Genomic DNA, 18,794 nt, shown 5'->3' with positions numbered 1-18,794 from the left:
CCCCCCCATGGGCAGTACTCGCACAGACCTTGTGTGGTTCGCAGCCCGGCAGACCTCAGCTCTCTTCTCAGTCTTTGGAAAAAGCAAATCAATTATGCTGCCGAACAAAATCTCCCAGCTCCAAGAATAGAGTTTTAAAAATTCGTCTGGCCCCAAGAATATTTCTGTGAACGCCGTCAATGTTTCCCTGAGGCCACGTTGTCCCAGGCACGGGCTGCATGGACAGTCTTCCCTGGCAGCGCCGACGGCCCGCAGACCAGCTCAGAGCTGTGGGGCAGGACCGGAGAGGCTCACAGCCCTCGGGGCCCCCAGGCGCCCTCCTGACCCCCCTCCAGACGGCCCTGGGGACACACATGCCCCTGTGCCCACTCTACCTCCGGCACTAATGGGGGTCGGTTTTCTGAGTCCATCCCGCAGGCAGAGGGTGACCTTGTCATGTTAAAGTGACAGGCATGGCAGCGAGCGCCAGAGTGTCACCCCACCTCCCCCCCCATGGCCCGAGCCTGCAGCCACTCCTGCTACAGGTCTGATGGGAGCCTGTTCCCACGCCGCCCCTCCGGGGTCTGTGGACGGGGTTCCAGCTGCCCATTCGTACCTCTGGCCGTTGCAGGAAAACCAGAGGAGGACTGAAGAAGCTCTTGCTTTGCTTTCAGGACTACAAAGAGGAAGGCAGGCAGCAGGGCTGGGCACGTGTCCCGAGGTTTTTGGCTGCTGGGCGCCGGCTCTCAGGAGAGCATTGGGACCCAGACCTCAGACCTCAGACCTCGGGCGGGGGCCGGAGGGCAGTGACTTGTGCCCTCTGCACTGACGTGACCTCTCGCACACTGGCGACTCGTTAGAAAGAGGGGATGCCGTGTAAAATCATGCTCTGTGCAGAAGTCAGGACGGTCAGCAGGTGCTTTTGGTGTCTGTGTGTCATTCTCTGCACTTCTGGGGGTGTCACTGTGGCCCGAGGAGACACAGGCACATCCTTGGGTCCCTCCAGCGTCGTGCTAAAGTGGACTCGGCAGAGGACAGTTTCGGGCACCAAGCTCCCTGGCTGAGGTCTCGAGAGCCAGACGGCCTCCATGACAACCTGCGGCCCATTCCTGATGAGCCAGGGGGCTCTCCAGAAGGCGTTGGCGAGGGCGCCCAGGTCCCCCAGTGTCATGAGGATGTGTCCCCCACCCTCACGCGCCGAGTCCCCCAGGGCCTCTCGGCCACCAGACCTGCCCCCTGGGAAGGGTCTCCCCATCTGAGGGGTCTCACCGGGATGTTGAGGGGCTCGAGGTGGACATCCCAATGGGTGTTTGGAGATTTCCTTCATGACAACTTTGAGCACTTCTTGTTGGAAAACAAACAGGAAAGGAAAGAAAGACAAGGAACGGAGTGGTTTCAAACTGCTTCCAATTTCACACCATCTCTTCCCGGCAGGAGGCTGCAGCTGAGAATGCGCTCTGGGGGGGGGGCGGGCGGGCGCGGCAGCTGTTCGCGGGATCAGGTGTTCTGGGAACCCGGCTTGCTGGCTGCCCCGTCTCTTGGCCACTGAGCAAAGCTGCCCTGGGACAGCGGAGCCGTCTCTGCCCACCCCATCCTCCGTGCTCACAGAGCATTCAGGAAGCATCGTGCCCGCATTTCCAAGGACACGGGACCTCCCACCTCCGTCCTCTGGTGACGGTGTCTGCCCTGGGCCGGGGCGGGCGGGGGGGGGGGCACGTGCTGCTTCTGTAGAGAACCAGACAGTAAGCATGGCAGGCTTTTTGTGCCACAAGCGATCCCTGTTGCATATTCTTTATTTTCACAACTCTTTAAACATGTAACGGCCCTCGTAGCTCACAGGCCACATGGACACAGGCCACAGGCTAGATTTGCCCTGCCGACCCTGCCAGAGGCCAAGGTAGCCCTCTTCCTCCCTACTGTGGTTTCTGAGCACCCTTACTGTAGGCTACTCCCCTTTCCCCGCCCCAGGAAGGGGTGCCGTGGACAGTGCCAGCCTCCGACGCATGTGCCCCCCTTTTCTCAGACGAGCAACTCAAGGCTGGTTAGCAGGGGCACACGGGTACGGAGGGCGGAAGAGCCGGCTCTGGGCCGGGGTTCTCTGTGCTGCCCTGTGCCCCCTCCCACCCTGCCAAGGCACCTGAGGAAAGAGGGTCCAGCGGACACCCCATGTCAGCCAGGAAGCCCTGACAGGCGTCCCCAGGGCAGGCGGCCTGAGCCATAGGCTCGCCCAAGTCTGGGAAGTCCTCCCAAGTTCCCTGATCTTCAACGCGCCTGACCCTGAGCTGGAAATGCAGAAGCGGGGTGGGGGCGGCATGGGGTGTGCTTGGAAATTCGAGGCGGAGTGGGAGTGGGTGGGCTGGCCCAGCTCTGCTGGTTCAACCCGCCCCCCAGAGAGCAGATCCGGCCCTGGGGGCTCCTGGCTGCAGGGCAGTTGCATGGATGCTCTAAGATTCCAAAGGCTGCCCATTTTTCACAGCGGATCAGTGCGGAATTCCTCCACACAGCTGTTGCTGTAATTGGGCCCCATTAGGAAAGTGTGCGCTCTTGCTGGGCGGCTCCCCACCTCCTACCGACCCCACGCACGGTGGTCTCGAGTTAGCACAGCAGCTGTGACCAAAGCCCAGGAACTTGGGCTCTGCAGAGCTGGCTCCTCCCCCCAGATGGGAAACATCCTTTGTGAGAGAGAAAGCCCAGCTCCCTTTCTCATCCTTCCCTCCCTCCTCCTCACTGCCCACCCCCGACCCGCTCCCCAGATGGAGCCAGATCTGTGGAGGCCGCACAACCTAATGGCTCGAGTGCGGCCTGGTTGGAATCCCAGCTCGGCCTCTTCCCAGCTGTGTGACGCTGGGTGAGGAACTCAACCTCTCTGAGCTCAGCGGGCAAATGGGGATTATTAGAGATTATTGTGCCTTCCGCTGGGCTGACAGTTGGGCTGTTATTACTGTCATTGCTACAGTATTATAATCAGGATTCGAAACAATGTACTTCCGGCTTGGAAGTTTGCAATCCCCAAAGTGAGAGGGTCCTCAAGTATTTGCAGAGTGAATACGTGGAATAATTAAAGGGTGAGGATTGGACAAGCCAGAATCTGATGGGGAAAGGCCTTCTGTCCCCCAGGTCACTGCCCCCATGGGCACACAGGGACCACTGGTGGCTGCCTTTTCACATTGTGTCACTTCTGTGTCCCTGGAAAGCACTGCCTGACATTGTTACGGGAGTTGAAATTCAACTCTGTGCTGAAATGTGGAGCGATCACCTCTGACCCGCCCACCTTCATGTTATTAAAGGTGACCCCATGCCCCAGTAGGAAGGGTGGGAATTCACAGCCCAAGAAGAGCCCAAATCCCGGGGGATTCACGGTGGGCGGGGCGGGGGCGGGGGGAGAGGGTTGTCACATTTCAGCATCAGCCCAGCCCCACCCGCATCCCAGCCTTGGGTCTCGGGACTTTCAAACTTGCGTCTGTCAAGCAGCCATTGCTGGAGATCCATGACCCCTTTTTCTTCACTTATGATTATTAAGGATCATCTAACAAACAAGTTATCGATAAGCAGGGTCAAGTGGAAGTGCATTAATATGATTCTGTCAATATGCAGGTTATTTCTATAACTAAAAAGGGTTGAGAATAAAAGACAAATGTGCACGTAGAACTGATAATTGACCTGTGATTTATTTTCCCCCTTGGGAGACGCCAAGGTGCAAAGTCACCCGGGCTGCAGGGTCCCCAAGGCGGCTTCTCCAGATGGGCTGTCATCCAGGTGTCCGGGCGAGGCTGGAGTACAGCGCTATCGGAAGGTCCGGAAGCCAGTCATGCATGGCCCGCAGTGGTCCCAGAAGGACGTATTTTCAGACGTGAGCGGGCAGAGCCACCTCTGGTTTGCGATGGGCGGAGCCCGGTGTTGGTTTAAGCAAATGGGATTGAGCACAGCAGGGAAGCCATGGGAAGCCAGTCCTGCACGCGCCTGACACTCGCGATGGATGAGCAGTGTTCTGGGGCCACAGAAGGGTCGGCCGCACAGGGACACTGGGCTTTTGGAATGTGAAAGAACGTTCTAGAAAAGCTGGGACTCTCCTGCAGGGTCTGAGGCCTCCCGAGTCCACACGCTCCTTCCAGCTCTTGGCTTTCTCCTCTTGAACCCAGACCCTCAGGAGGAAGCTCTGGCACCAGCTCCAGGAACAAACAGCTATTTGCTTCTCCTAGCTTCCGGGGGTGCGTGTCCAGCTCCTGGAGCTGGCTGTCACGAGGCCCCTGGACGCACCAGTGGTTCCCGAAGGCTGAAAGTTATGGCTGTCACGAGCCATTGATTGGATGTGCCACACGTCACCCAGCTCTTAGGATTTACGTGCACTTCCTCTGGGGACATCCATCTTCCGGAAGCAGCAGGAAGAAGCTGTCCCCTGAGGCCAGGTGGGACCCATAATGCGCACCTCCTCAGGACAAGGGCCCGCGGAGCCGCCCTGGGCTCAGGCCTCGGCTCACTGCCTGGCAGAGGGGGATTCTGGAGCCCGTGCCACGGCTGCTGACACAAGCGTGGACCCAGCGGCCTCCTCCTGCCGGCGCCTGCCTAGTCAGCGCCCCAACCCGAGCTCCCTCATGGCCCGGCCCACCAGCCTGTTCTCTGTGTCCAGAGCGCAGCTGGACACGAGCCCCCAGGTAGGAGCTCTGGGAACGGGCTCCTGCTGGGGCCAGGACAAGAGGGCGGGGGCTCCTAGGCCAGGTCAGGGTTGGACCCAAGCCACCCCATTCAGAAAGTGGTGACAGAAAGGGCTGAGCAGTGTCTGTGGGGTGGGGCTCTGAGACCCGAGCTGCCCAGCGTGTGAGGCACCTATATTTGGTCTGGGGGAGAAGTCAGAGCCTTGTTGGAAGGGCTTGGCCAGAGGTTGGGTGTCCTGAGCTGGGGGGGACCTGCACTCTCTTCTCTCTTGAAAGGGATAGCTTTGGGGGGCAGTCCTGGGGGAGCAGGAGTCCTTGCAAACACCCCCTCCCCCCCAGAACAACTGCCGCCCCCAGGGAAGGTGGTCAGCCCAAGCCCTGCCCCAAGTGCGCCCATGTCCCCATGGCATCAGGCACAGGGGACAAGGCAAGGTCACAGTGGTGGCAGGTCAAGGGGGCCATGTGTCACAGCCCTGGGGGCCTGGGTGGGCTGCTGCCCAGGCCAGGAGCTGGCGGGAGAGACAGGCGGGACCCCCATCCAGATGGTTCTGAGGGGCCGGTGATTCCGAGTGGAAGGCCAGGGACTTGCCGTCTGCCGGGGGAGTGTTCGTGGTGAGGTCGGCTCAGGTGCTGAGCTGTTAACAAGGTGGCCTGTGGGTTGGAAGGAAGCTGGGGAGCCTGGGGCTGGTGGCACTGCCCTTATTCCTTTGGGCTCTTCATCGGCAAGACGGTTGCAGCGGGAACCCTGCTCTACCAGATGCCTGGTGACCAGGGGTCAGGGACCAGGCAGGTCCACACCTGGGCTGCCTTCAGTCTTTCCCTGGCAAAGGGGCTGCACAGCCCAGCCCTCTGTCGGTGCCCCTGCCCCACGGGCCCCATACTCTCGATCCCTGCGGGTGGACGTCTGTGTCCACCCTCGCCAACTGTGCACATGTGGGAAGGTTACTCTACCTCTCTGAGCTCCTTTCTCATCTGTAAAGAGGGTAACGGCAGCTCTCCCTCAGAGGCTTGTTCTCAGTTCTAATGCCTAACGTGAGCCCACCGTGGCGCCTGGCCCGGCCGGCCCTCTGTTCCCTGCTATCTTGCTGGTGTCCCTTTGGGCGGCCTCTGACAGGTCCCCCAGCTGATGGTGGGGAACCGGGGCCCTGCGGCCTGAGCTCTGGGCACCCCCCACCGCCCGGAGCCCACCGTGGCGTGTCAACAGGCGGGTGAGCAGGGGAGACCCAAGGACTGCCGCCACTTAGCATCCAGGGCTTACACGAGGCCGCCCTTCCCTGCCCCCTTCCTGCAGACCCTCCTTCCTCCCCTGCTCCCCCCGCCCCCAGCCCCCAACCATCCGCCTGGCCAGCGCCGGCATCCATATTCACCCTCAGAGGCAAATTGAAACCCCGCCTGGCACTTGAGGACGCCCAAGGCAGCGGGGCCCTCTGGGCCTCTCTGAACCTGGCAGCCCCTTCCCGTCCTCTGGGCCAGCTCATCTGCCCACCTCTGCCCCTACCTTCTGAGGGGGCTCCCTGCTCACGTCGGTATTGTTGGAGAAGCGGGTGGGCTTCAGCCGTTGCCTCTTCCCCAAAGTAGCTGACACTGGAATCAACGCGGTTTCAGGATTTCTTTAAATGTCTCCAAGGCACCTTCCGTGGGGCAGGGCAGACCGAAGGTGCCCAATGGGTGCTTCTGGAAGGAGGCTGTGAAGGGGACCTAGGACAGACTAGACCATAAACCTGGGGGACTCAGAGGGCGTGATTCATTCACTCACTCAGTCGTCTGTCCTGCAGGAGGGGAGGTATCGGCACCCGACAGCCCCGGGCCAGGCAGGGTGTCCAGCAGAGGGGCGTGTGCCCACGGCCGGGAGCTGCCAGCAAACAGAGTGTCCTCAGCGCATCTGACAGTGGGCAAACCATGGCCAGAGCGCTGGGGCCATGCAGGGAAGTGTGGGCCAGGAAAAGCCGTCCGCCCCTCGTTAGCTCGTGCTAATGAGGCCCCGAAACACTCCACAGAGGTCAAGAGACATAGAGGCCCCCACTCCGGGGTGGAGGTCTGGGGGGGATCTGGGAGAATTGGGGTGAGTCTAGATGAAGCCCTTGCAGGGGGCCCAGGTTTTTTGTTGGCCAACAGAAAAAGTAGGGAACGTGGGACTTGGCTGTCACTCAAGCAGGGCTGGTTTCTCCTGTCCCACCCCGGGGAGGGGCCGCTCCCAGCACCCCGACTTCAGAGTCCCAAGCGGGAGGCTTGGGAAATGCCTTTGGGGAGGGGAGGGGAGGGGAGGGGAGGGCGGAGATGCCAGGCTGGGAATGTAAACTGCATGCGGAGACCTAGATGCGTTTCGGGCCGGGCCCTCTGAAGGAGCCTGGGTCCTTTTTCGTGCCATACTTGACTGTGTAAATATTTTTCTTAGGAGTAAAGAGAGAGTCTCCATTCATTGGGTAAGATCTCACTTGAAAGAACTGAGAAGTATCTGTTTAGGCATAAAAGTGAAAAACAGTGTCCAAGGCGCCTTTCAAAAAAATCATTTCTGTAGCTCAAACACGGCTAAGCTGAGTTTTTTTTTTCTTTTTTAATGCAAAAAATAAATAAATGTGACCCACTCCCAGTTGAGAGCTCAAGAGTTTGTGTCAACACCGTTGGAGCCTTTGCTCGGGAGCCAGAGCGGGCTGGCCAGTGACTAACCGCCCTGACGGCTCCTGGGGGCGCTGCCAGCGGGACCCCACCCAGGCCACACGGCCGGCCTGGCGGGGGGATGGTCTGGCCGGGGTTCAGGTGCGAGTCCCAGTCGGAAGGGTCGGCGGCGTGTGGCTCCTTTCCACCGGACACACCACGCAGCGGCCCCCCGTTCCTCCAGAATCAGGAGGCCGGGGCTTGGACGCAGCCTCCAGCACCCAGCAGCTCTTTGACCTTTGCCCTGTCGCTGCAACTCCTGAGCCTCCAGCTCCTACCTGTAAAGCCAGTATAACGCTAGCTCTCACCCAGATGGGGCAGCCGTGAGAAGGACAGGGGATCCGCCACCCCCGCTGTCCTCCTGTCACCACGCTGCTGCTGTGCCCATCACCGGTCACTGCGGCATTTCTACCAGGGAAAGTGGCGGTCGTGGTAGGACTTTGATTTGGTCAGGAAACTCAGCATGAGGACTGTTCTTTAAAAAGCCTGTCTCCCCAGGAAGGAGGATGCTCACGTGAGGCCTTGGGCGTTCTTTGCAGGAATTGAGATGAGCTCGCAACAGGGGGATTTGATGAGTTCTGAGTGGCAGCGCATTGGGTGCATTTGAGGGCACTGCTGCGTTGGGCCTGAAACCCTCCTCAGAGGGCAGGTGATGCAGAGTCCAAAGCAGCTGACCGCGGGGCTGGGGAGGCGACACCAGCCTCCGTCTTGACCTGGCTGCTCAGACTGTGTCCCCCAGTTTCCCGGAGGGCAGCAGAGGGAGACTCAGAGCCGGCACGGCATGCGAGGGGGTCCTCTGCCAAACCCTAACCCCAGCCCGGTCTCCTGGGTCAGTCCTGAGCAGTGACCTGCGCAGACGGCCCTGGCCCGGCCCGCGGAGGCTTCTTCAAGGGGAGGGGCCTTGGAATCAGCTTGTAGCCACTTCTAGACGCAGACACACCTACCTCTTGGGGTGGAAAAGGCGACTTCAGCAGTGGACAGAGAGAAACAGGTTAGAGAGAGGCCTGGGCTCCAAGGCCAAGAGGAAGAGGTCGGTAAACGAGAGCGTTTGGTGACCTCTTGGACCACAGGCCAGACTTGGGCGGTGGGTGGGGAATTCATTCACTTCTCTCTGGGTTTGGAAGCTGCGAGGTCGGGGCTCTGTCTGGGTTTCCTCCTGTAGGTATGTTTTCAGATCCTTTAATAAAAGACTATTTTGAAGGGAGAGAAGCCTTCTGGGATCCGTTTGTGACACCAAGCAGAAAGCCTAGCCCCCTCGGGGGACACGCCAGAACTCCGGAGCTGTGAGCATATGGATGTCTGTGTGTGTGTCTCCTCTGGGCTGACGTTTTGGAGAACAGAGGCTATTTATTTTAAGAGTCAAAAAAGATGCTTTGAGCAACCCCACTTAGCTCAATCCTGGCACCGAGACCCACGAGAGAAGCAAATGCTCCAGGTCAAACCTCACTTTTTTGGCTAAACTGCTGAATCAAAACACACCTAATACTTCTGCCGGTGCGGAGACGGGCTTGAGAGCAGAGCCCGCCGCTGCCAGCAGCCGGCCAGCCAGCGGCGCGTGTGCCGAGGGCTCAACGAGCAAAATAAAGAGGTTTTTCAGCAAAGTGGCGGCCTTGGCGGGGAGAAGGCCGGAGCAGAGGCTCCAGGAGGGGTGCGTGGGGTGGGTTTGCACCCGAAGTCAGCAGTGGGTGAAAGCAGAGGTTATGGCGGGCACACCTACCAAGGAGGGGCCGTTACATCGGGGTGGGCATGGAGAAGCTGCCGGAACGGGGCGGTCCTGGAACCCACTCCCCGTCAGGAGGAGGCTTCTTTCTTCAGAGTCGTTGGCAGAGGGTTAGGCTTCCTCTGGGCGGGGCTGTCGGCCAGGTTGGGCTTAATGACCCCAGCTCTCTCTGCATCACTGGATTGGGCGGGGCTCCATTCTGCTCACCTGTGGTCCTGCAGCTCAATTGCCCACGCCCCACGCCTGTCCAAGGGGAGCCAAGGGGCAGGCTCCGAGGAGCATTGGAGAGACCTTCCTCTGCCTGGTCCTACCCGGCCCCGCCCACTTCTGTGCTGTGCTTGGTGTGTTGTGCTGGCGTCTTGACCTTCAAGGAAGGTGCGGTTTGAACGTCTGCCTCTCTACCCACAACCAGAGCTTTGCCACCAGCACAGGCCTGCAGGCCGTGGGCAGGTACAGCCCTGAAGGCTCTCTGGTCTCCCAAGGGTGGCTTCTCCAGATGCCCCCAAATCAATGGTGAGCCTGGCCCGTAACCAAGTGCACGGCCCGCATGGGCGTGTGATGAGCTGGGCCTGGCTGAGAAGGCCAGCTTGTCACCTTCCTCAGGACAGTCGCCTGGTGGTCAGCATGCTCGCTGGGCTTCGTGACACCTGGGAGGGTCCCTGAGGCCCCTTCTCTGGGAAGAGTCACAGCAGCAGGGTGATGAGAAGTGGCATCGCTGGGTCGTGAGGCTCCAGATCCTCGGTGGCGGGAGTTGGGTACGGGCCTCCTTTGTCCTTCATGAGGGGACAGGACCCAGGGAGGGGAGTCGTTCGGACGGGTGCGCCCCTTCCGTGGTTTTGTCCCGGGCCCTGGAGGCTGTGCGGCTTGGAAAAATTAATACACATTTTTTTCTCCCTCTGGTTCAAGCCGCCCCTTCGTAAGGGGCATGTTGGTGAATCACAGGACTCGGGGCCAGCGCTCGGACCCCCAGTTCTGTGTGATGCTGACAAAGGTCTCCGGTCCAGGTGCAGGCCCGGGCAGCCTGCGGCCGGAGAGTGGTCCATCTCCCTCCCAGGGGAGCACGGTCCCTTCCTGGACACCAAGGCTTTCCTGGGACCCAAGCAGTCAGCCTCTCTCTCCTCCTGTCCCGGCGCTGACCGAGCCTCCAGCCAGCCCTCTAGGCTCTGGCTTCGGGAGTGAAAAGCAGACAGACAAGAGGGAAACTACACAAGCCCGTCTGCTGGCAGAGCTCAGCCCCCAGGTCTCCCCCGGGGCCTGTCCAGCCCAGGCCAGCGGGGACAGAGCAACTAGTGACCTGGTCTCTAGCTGGCTCTCCTGAGGAGACCTCCCTGGTGTCTCTGTGTCCTCCTCTTCTGTCTCATTCTCTGTTTTCACTCCTAGTTGCATTCCAAACCACAATTTCAGAATCTATTAAAAGAAACATAAAATCCCCAATTGGTTAGAATTCTCAACATTTAAAAATATGACTTATTGTTATTACAGCTGAGCCTGGGCAAATCCGCCAGCATTTTGGAACGCAGCATCTTGGTCCTCTGACCTGGCCTGCGTGGGCACCAGCGGGCACTCTCTTCCACGCTTGTCATTTGAAAAGGCAATAGTGTCATTTTAAGGGGAAGGGAAATAAAACCCCTGGATTTGACCCCATTTCTCTTATTATTTTCCAAATATTAGTTTCCATCTTGGTTTCTATTCTTATGGAAATGACATTACAAATTTATGTACGTGTCTGTGCAGGGTACTTGCGATCCAGAAGGGAAAATCCCATGGATACAGCTAATTTGTCAGTTTGCTTAGCTTAGAAAGCGCTCTGGGACCCGTCGCTGAAATGCCACCCCGCTGGAGTGGAACTTGGTGGTTAAGAGGAGATGCCAGCCAGGCAAAATGCTACAGCTCTTCAGAGCCGAGCCAAGGAAAGCTCCAAGCCAAAGCTGTCGAGTGGAAGAAAGACCCAGAACGGCTGGCACTTTCTCTCCTCGCTGTCCCAAGCCTGTGTCCCATGGGCGGGGGGAGGACTTCCTGGTGCTGCCACCGCCCGCTGCTGGGGCAGGAGCTCACCCCAGGAAACAAGGAGGGAACCTGTTACACATTTCAAGCATCTCGGTGCCCCCATTGGACTGTTCCTACTCATACGTGCGGCGGGCGGTAAGGACCCTCCGTGTGGGTCTGTACCCAGTCACTACAGGACCAGGCTGAGCTCCACAGGGCGGCTCCATCCCAACAAATCCCTGTGCAACAAACGGGGAGACACGGTCAGAATAGAGGATCCCGGTTCTCCTTCTCTCCTTGAAGAAGCCACCCGCCTTACCCGTATTATTTCAGAGCACGCTTAGCTCTGCTCGCACGATGTATAACCCACCGTAGCTTGAGGACTGCATTTTGTTGGAAACTAACAACCCCTTTCCAAATTGTTTTGCAGCAAATGCTGACGGACGCAGAGGTGTCGTCTCAGGAGGGCTGCATCCAAAAGGTAGGAGACCTGGTCTGCGCCTTCTCCCCTCCCGTCCAGTGTACACCGAGTACGAGGTTATCTGCGGTCAAGTGTGTGCGCAGAATGCTGATTCCCGAGTGATTAGGACGGATGCTTGTTTTCACTGTGTAGCAGTAGGGGCTCACTTCACGGAACCATCCTAGTTCCGGAGAACCGAGGCAAGCCCCGTACCTGTGGGAATGCTTCAGGCCAGGCTGACGTGTGGAAATTAAATAAATGCAGGTTGTGTTTATTTAGCTATCTCCACTGGATACTCACGTGAAAAGAATAGAGAGAGAAAAAACACACAATTGGCTGCAGATTCAACAAAGCCTTTTGCAGTACTCAGCCTCCAAAGAGGGCTCAGGCGCGGCATTGAATAAGCAAACCATCAAGCGAAAGCAAGTGTCAACGTGGGCATCGTCCCCTGGTGATGGGTAACAGCCGGTTGACAAACATTAGTTCCAAAAGGTTCAGAGAGTGAACTAGGCCCAGAAAAATACACACGCCCCCAGAGGAAAGCAGGCACCCACAGGCAGGCACGTTCCTGCGTGTGCACGCTGCACGTTAGACAGACAGCAGGGGGATGGGATGCAGAAATCACCTCCAAAACCCAGAAGCCGTTCATTAGATGGAGTTCAACGTCCATAGAATTCGGGCCATCCGTACACATGCACATACATATACACACACAGACACACGTGCACACACAGAGACACACGTGCACACACATACAAATGCACACACGTGTGCACACACACCAACACACACACACACGGTAGCTGATGCGGTATTTGGGGTTTCCAGTAGGATTACTATAGCCTTCTCTCTCCTGGCATCTTGGCTTCAAAGAGCCACCCAGACAAAGCAGAGAGAGCCCATCTTCTCCTGGTACCCCGACCGCGTCAGGAAGCACAGCATGGGCAGCTGGGGCGATGAGTCAGCCAGGGGCTGCCCAGCTCCTATCAAGGGCTGTTTTCTTAATGTCAGAATCACGGAGCTGTGCTCACGGGGTGCTGTCACCTCTTCTGGGAGGGTCCAACGCCACCGTTTGAGCGTGCATTCCCGTCATCATGAAAATTCCTTTTTGGGTCTGGAAGTGAAAAGAAAGCAATTTGCTGGTTCTGCCAAACTTTGTAACTTTCTCCCTGTGTCTGGCTGGCTGGTTAGAGCCGAGGCCTCTGGGGGGACCCGCCGTCTGGGGGGACCCGCCGTCTGGGGGGGCCGATCTGTAAGGGGTGGGGGCCTGCCCTTCTCGCCAGGGTCAACCCCGGAGACATTGATTTTGGAGAAAACTGTGCAATGGGGGACATTGTCTGACCCTGCGGTGACCTCGTGAAGGGGTGACCTCTGGCAGCGGTGACCTTCTGGCCTCGTTTGTCTCCATAACCATGGTCTGTGTCTGGCCCCGGGGGGACCCTTTTGTCTGAGCAGAGCTGGGACAAGGTGTCCTCTCCCTGTCCCGCTGCCCGGGGGCCTGAGGCCTCTCTTCCTTGAAGCGCATCTGATGGCTCCGAAGTAAATCCCAACAGCAACCCTTCCCCCTTCGTGCCTCCGGGAATGAACTCATATTTTCTTAAAGGATAAGGTGGCGAGGGCAGCTGAAGCAGCTTTCCCACATTTCAGAGAATTGTGGTTTTTCCACTTCCCACAAGCAGGGACTGCAGTCAGCTCGTCTCTTAACTTCTAGAGAGAACGTGGAACAGCCATCTTTTCCACAAAGAGGCGGCTGACGGGCTGACACCCACCAGGCCGGAGGTTAGAGGTGGGACGGGCAGTCAGTTGTCCGGCCTGGGGACAAGGTGCAAGGCAGAAGGTCGAAAGGTCGGGTCTATGTTAAGCTCGTGGGGAGGCAAAGGATGCCTTTGAACTGGCCCATCCTCTGTTCCCTGGGTCAGGGCCGTCTCCTGATTGACCTTTCCTTTTACGAATGGCGGGGCTGTCGGGCCTTGGCTACCGTGGTCCAGACGTCCTTCCAAGAGCTACTCACGGGGTGGGTGCAGGTGCCGTCTGGCCAGGGACCCAGGTCACATTGGTGGGTGATCGAAAACTAAGCCTGGTGTCCGGAGCCATCTGGTCACTTCCCAGGGAGGGAGGGAGGGGCTGAGAGAGACTCGGGTGCAAAGGCAGCCGGGGTCCCGCTGCGGGGCCGGAGGACTGTCAGCGCAGCGTTCCCTTGACCTTCTTCCCAAGTAGAAGGTGCAGGTTACCAACAGGCGTGTCCCTTACAGCTGTGGAGACGCACACATGCTTATTACATAAGAGGACCACACACGCCTCAGTGTGCTGTGTAAGGACTAATTTAGCGAATTCCTTGGTAATGGGACGTAGAGCCATTTATCAGTCCTGTGGTTTAGGATTTTCAAGTCTGGCTGAACAGGGCTCTCCCCCTCCAAAGACACGCACGTCTGGGGGCCTTAAGAGACACTGGGGCCGCGCTGGAGGCTGTGCAGCCGTGGGTTGGTCAGCTGACACCTCTGAGCGCCACTTCTTCCATCTTCAGGATTAACCGAATCCCACTTCCTGCTCTTCATTGGCGTGCGTGGGTGAAATGTAACTAAGGCTAATTAATTCAATCAGTGGCTTGACACAAGAGATGCAGAAACAGTGAGGTTTTGTAGGAAGCGGTGGTTATGAATTCTCAGTATTAAAGAGCCACGTTGCTGAAGGGTCTGTGGAATCCACCTGTCAAGAGTTTACAGGGGACAGAATCCAGGCCCAGCGAGGCTAGCGGCCCCTACTTCTGCGGTGGAGGCGGGATTCGAACCCAGGGTCTACAGCGCAGGGCGGGGCTCGCGTTGGAGCGACAGCGACCACAGCCTGTGAGCCTGCACTGGGCTTGGCCCCGCCCCTGAGAACCCTCCATCCCCCTCCCCCCAACTCTCCTGCACCCCTCCTTCCGGGCCCCTCCATCCCCACCCCCGGTGGTCCTGGCCTCCTACGTCCCTCTGTCCCCCAGTCTCCCCTGGGTCCCCCTGCAGTGCCACGCATCCGTCTTCATCCCTCCCACCCCCCCCACCTCACCCCCCGACCCACGTCTCTGCATTCCTGCATCCTGCTGCCGGCGCCCCATCTCCACGTGCGCAGCGCGGCCCAGAGCTTTCGTGCTCCGTGCTGGTGCCCTGGCTGCCCCTCGCTCGCCCAGGTGTGCGCTTGGGCTGCGCACGCACTTCCCCCTAAAAGTCACTTTGGCTGCAGGTCGGGCTGGTCGCCTTTTCTAGCCTCTGGCCGGGACCTCTGGGACTGCTCGCTGCCGCTGACTCTCTTTAGTCTCTGTTTACTTAGAGGGAAAGCCCGGGGCTCCTGGAGAGCAAACATCTGCGGGAGATAATCTAGCGAGTTGTCCATCCATCACTCGGGTCGCCTGGCTCCCTGGAGAGCCCGCCAGAGCCCGTAATAAAAAGGCCGGGCGAAGAGGCTTTGGGGACGAATAAAGAGCCGTGTTAAGGGCCCGCTGAAAATGGATGGAAGACATTATTAAGACTCAATGGCCGTCTTATCAAAATCCAATAGGATAGACATTTGGCAAAAGGCTTAAATTTATTCTTTGACTTTCTGGAGGGCTTGAATTTATCCGTTAACAAGAGTGTGGTCCACCCGGGGAGATGGTATCAGCTAGAAGAATTTTGATTCAATCTCTCTGGTGATATGAAAGGGGGAAACACCAGGCCCCCAACAGCCGTCCCATTGTCTCGCTTTATCTTGTTTTCTTTGACCGTCTTGAAAAGGAAGGACGTGTTAATACAGTACAACTGGGAGAAAATGAAGAGGGAAGTGACCTTTTTCTTTTTTTCTTTTTCTTTTTTCTTCTCTCCCCCCCACTTCTCTGCCCACGCTGCCTCCGCCCCTCCAAAATAAATGAATGAATCAGGAATTCGCATCAGTGGGGCTGGGACCGGACTGGGAAAGGTGTGTCTTCAGAAGCATCCCAGATTGTGGCCACCCCAGCCAGCGCTCCGGGCCAGGGGTGGGGAGCCCGAGGCTTTGAAGAAGAGTCAAAAATAAACTGAGCTAATAAAGCCCTACTGCTGGAGAGGGACCATGATAGGTCCATAAATCTCTCTCTGTTATTCCGTACAAAATGCTACAGGTCATAAAAGTCATCCGATAGCCCAACCTGGCACTGTCCAAGTAGGGTGATTGATTGATAATTATGATAATTCGTGAAATGATTACTTGGATGTGAGGACCTCGGCCTGTCCCACTGGGCTGTTATACGTGCATGTTTTCTATAGCCTGGCCCGGGCGAAACGCCTCTGGTAATGGGCGCCCCGGGACTCCCGGCTCCTTCCCCAGGGACCTGAAGGCTAATAAAGGATGACCGGGAGCCAGGAAGCCCGGGAAGGTGGGAGTGGAGATGCACAGGCAGCTGCTAAGTGTCTTTTGTGCAGCAATTAGTTGAGAAGGTCACACACCCCAGGTCTCGGAGAGGCTGCGACCAGGCTGTGCCTTGGGGGTTTCGGGCCAAGTCCAGCACACAAGGGACCCAGGCATTTGCGATCAGTGTCGCTTCATGTGGTTTATTTCCCTTGCATTGTTTTTCCCCTGGAGGAAGCAGAGGTATTTTCCAGGTGGCTGGAGGGTGAGGAAGGCCGGTGGGGAAGGAAGGATTGTGGCTGGAACAAGAGATGGGGAGATGCTCCAGCCCCGAGGCCCCAGGACTGGGGCCAGTGAACACGCGTCGCGGTCAGCCGGTCTCGCTGGGACCAGAACAAGCTTGATTGTCCCTGTTATGCTTTGCCTGTGCCAGCGAGGTTAGTTTTAGAAATCCTTTTCTTTTCCTCCTTACCCCCCAGCCAGCAACGCTCAGGAGCCACCCAGGTGCTATAATTCAATTGCAGTTTACCTACAATGCCCTTGATTCCTGAAAAAAATCGCAGCAGAGTCCCAAACCCTAAGAGGCCTGGGCTCACAATTAATAATTTGCATGTGGGATCGGTTATGTCTTTATGAAATCAAAGTGTGCTTAGCTGCCGCGGAGACAGCTCCAAGTTGATTTTGATAATCTCGGGCTGGATAGACTTGCTTCGTTCCGGTAAGCCCCGGACAAAGGCTGGACAGCGGCTGAAAGCCCTTCGGAGACATGCTTCCCTTTCCTTTGTTCGGGGTTGCTGATAAAAGAACCAGGAGTCCATTAATTCAGTGAATGAACATATAGTAAAGTCAGTCCCCTCTTGAGAACAATAATGTTGAGGTCAGCTTCGGTTGCCATGGAAACTAAGTACTCCTAAGAAGTTTGCATCCTTGATTTTGCTGAATCAAAGGCTGCCGAGTGGAGAAGTGTAATGGGGCCAAGACGCAGAAAGTCGGAAAGCCCCACCTCCGCCGGTCCCCTTCCCGCAGCAGCTCTGGGCTGGTGGCCTTGGGGACCCTCAGCCGCTGGGGACCAGCCCCGCGTCTAGCTCTTGCCCCTCCCCCTGCCCCTCCCAGAGGCCTCATTTTTTCACAACTGTAGACGCTTATCTAAAGAGGCCCTTAGGCGTGACCCTGGTGGCTCGGGTGCAAGCAGAAAATCCAGCCTGAGGGAGGGGCCGCAGCCTGGAAGCCCTGGCCGCCTCCACCTCAGCCGCCCCGGGTGGACTCTGCCCTCTCGCCACCTCGCAGCACCTGAACTTGCCCTCTGGGGGGCCATGGCGCTGTGGCCCCCTCCCAGGCAGATAAGGGTGATTAATGGGCCAACAGCAGTAGGGTGGCGAGGGCGAGTCACAGGCAGCTCCAGGCTGGATTTGCATTTTGTTCCCCCAGCAACTGAGCTGAGTTTACCTCCCCCAGCCCAACCTAAGGGCCCCTGAAGTCAGCCTAAACCATCAGATTAAGCTGGGGAGAGATGCAGGTAATTAATTTCCTCCGCAGTAAGTTATTACCTGCTGCAGACCTGCGTGTCTGAGGAGGGCCTCGTCTTAGCTGGACGGGGTGGGGCGGGGCTCAGAGCAGGCAGAGGGGGGCACGTTGCTCACATGGACCCACCCAACCCTGAGAACCTCGCCTGGGGGGTGGGAGGAAGGAGAGGTGAATTTTTCTTCTGTTTTTGCTGCTGAGAAAGCAATGAACTGGGTTTTCTTTCTCATACTGAAGCATCCCTTGTGAAACTTTCTGAAAGGCTTCGGGGCTGCAGCTTGGGGTGGAGGTCCTGGAGGAGGGAGGTGGGTGTGAGGGGGCCAGAGCCCGGCCAGCGGGACCCCCCCTCCTTGGGGTCCAGCAGCAGCTCCTGGCAGGGCACATGCGGAGCAGGTGACATCTCTGTGGTCAGGCCCTTCCCCCACCCTGCTGACACTTGCTGCCCAAACCTCAAGCGAGGGCAGACAAAACGTCACTGATTTCAAGGGACAGATTCAGAACTTGAAAATGTACATTACCGGAAAAGTAGACAAAGGACCCTCTCCTTCTCACTGGAGACCCAGGTCGGGAGGCCATGCTGGGTCCATCGCCTCCGCCCGGCCCACCCCTGGCCCTCTGAACCTGGCTCTGCCCTGGATGGTGTGGCTCTAGGCCCTGAACTTGAACTTCTGCATTTCTGTTTCCTCCCCTGCGAATGGGGAAATGATAATGCAGCGCCCTGCATGGCCTAGGCATCAGGAGGATAGCGATAAATTGGGCACAGCTCTGGTCGCCAGGCCAGCTGAATGGACCTTGGGGCCTGTGGCCACTGTTACTGTTATTGTTACTGGTGTGGGACAAGGGGGCCCACGTGGCCCTGGGTGGCCCTGGCCAGGGCACCAGGGGGCCAGGCCCTACACCACCTGCAGCAGGTCAGAGGTTACAGGCAGGCGTGGTGCCTGCCTCGCTCTCCTGGAAACCGCACCAGCACCTTGGGGTGTCCAGGCGGCCCTCGCAGGACGGCGCTGGGGAAGGTGGCGGGGAGAGGTGGCCTCCGCCGGCAGCGGGTAATGAAGAGGATTTACTGTCTACATTACCGGCTTTATAGGAGCCAGATGGTGGTGTCAATAAACTCTGTCACCTTCAGGTGGGCGCAATGGTGAGTTAATTAAGTTGTGCCGCACCATTAGGAGAGAAAGATGTGTCAGCTCGAGGCCTGCTCAGCGTCTTCTGCTTTGAAAATAGACACAAGCTTCCTCGGCAGGCAGTGCTGGCTCGTGGGCGCGTCCTCTGCCTGCGGCACAGGGAAAACCACAGGGCTCACCTTTGCTCTACAAAACCCGCTGTCGGGTCATCAGTGCGATTATTATCGTTCTGAGTGTAAGGCTGACTTCTGGTTTTACACACACACGGTGTCAAGGTGGCCCGTCCCTCTCCGGGGTAAAGGGCGGCAACAGGCGGGTGCTGTGGACCCTCCGGGCCCCTCCCACGGCCGGTCACCTCG

The 18,794-nt window shown here is 58.0% G+C and overlaps 1 protein-coding gene across 6 annotated transcripts in view; it reads left to right on the top strand.

Annotated features, from left to right (window-relative positions):
• PRDM16 (PR/SET domain 16) overlaps positions 1-18,794 on the top strand; it is a 326,161-nt gene that overhangs the window by 149,123 nt on the left and 158,244 nt on the right. For all 6 annotated transcript variants that reach the window (XM_061185098.1, XM_061185097.1, XM_061185101.1 and 3 more), the window contains exon 3: positions 11,423-11,473. In XM_061185098.1, the coding sequence (XP_061041081.1) occupies positions 11,423-11,473 (51 nt within the window). The remainder of the gene's footprint in view (positions 1-11,422; positions 11,474-18,794) is intronic.

This window comes from Eubalaena glacialis, chromosome 3 (assembly GCF_028564815.1).
Source record: "Eubalaena glacialis isolate mEubGla1 chromosome 3, mEubGla1.1.hap2.+ XY, whole genome shotgun sequence".
Taxonomy (NCBI): domain Eukaryota; kingdom Metazoa; phylum Chordata; class Mammalia; order Artiodactyla; family Balaenidae; genus Eubalaena; species Eubalaena glacialis.
Note: the sequence above shows the minus strand (reverse complement) of the source record. Positions and strands in the feature narration are given on the sequence as shown.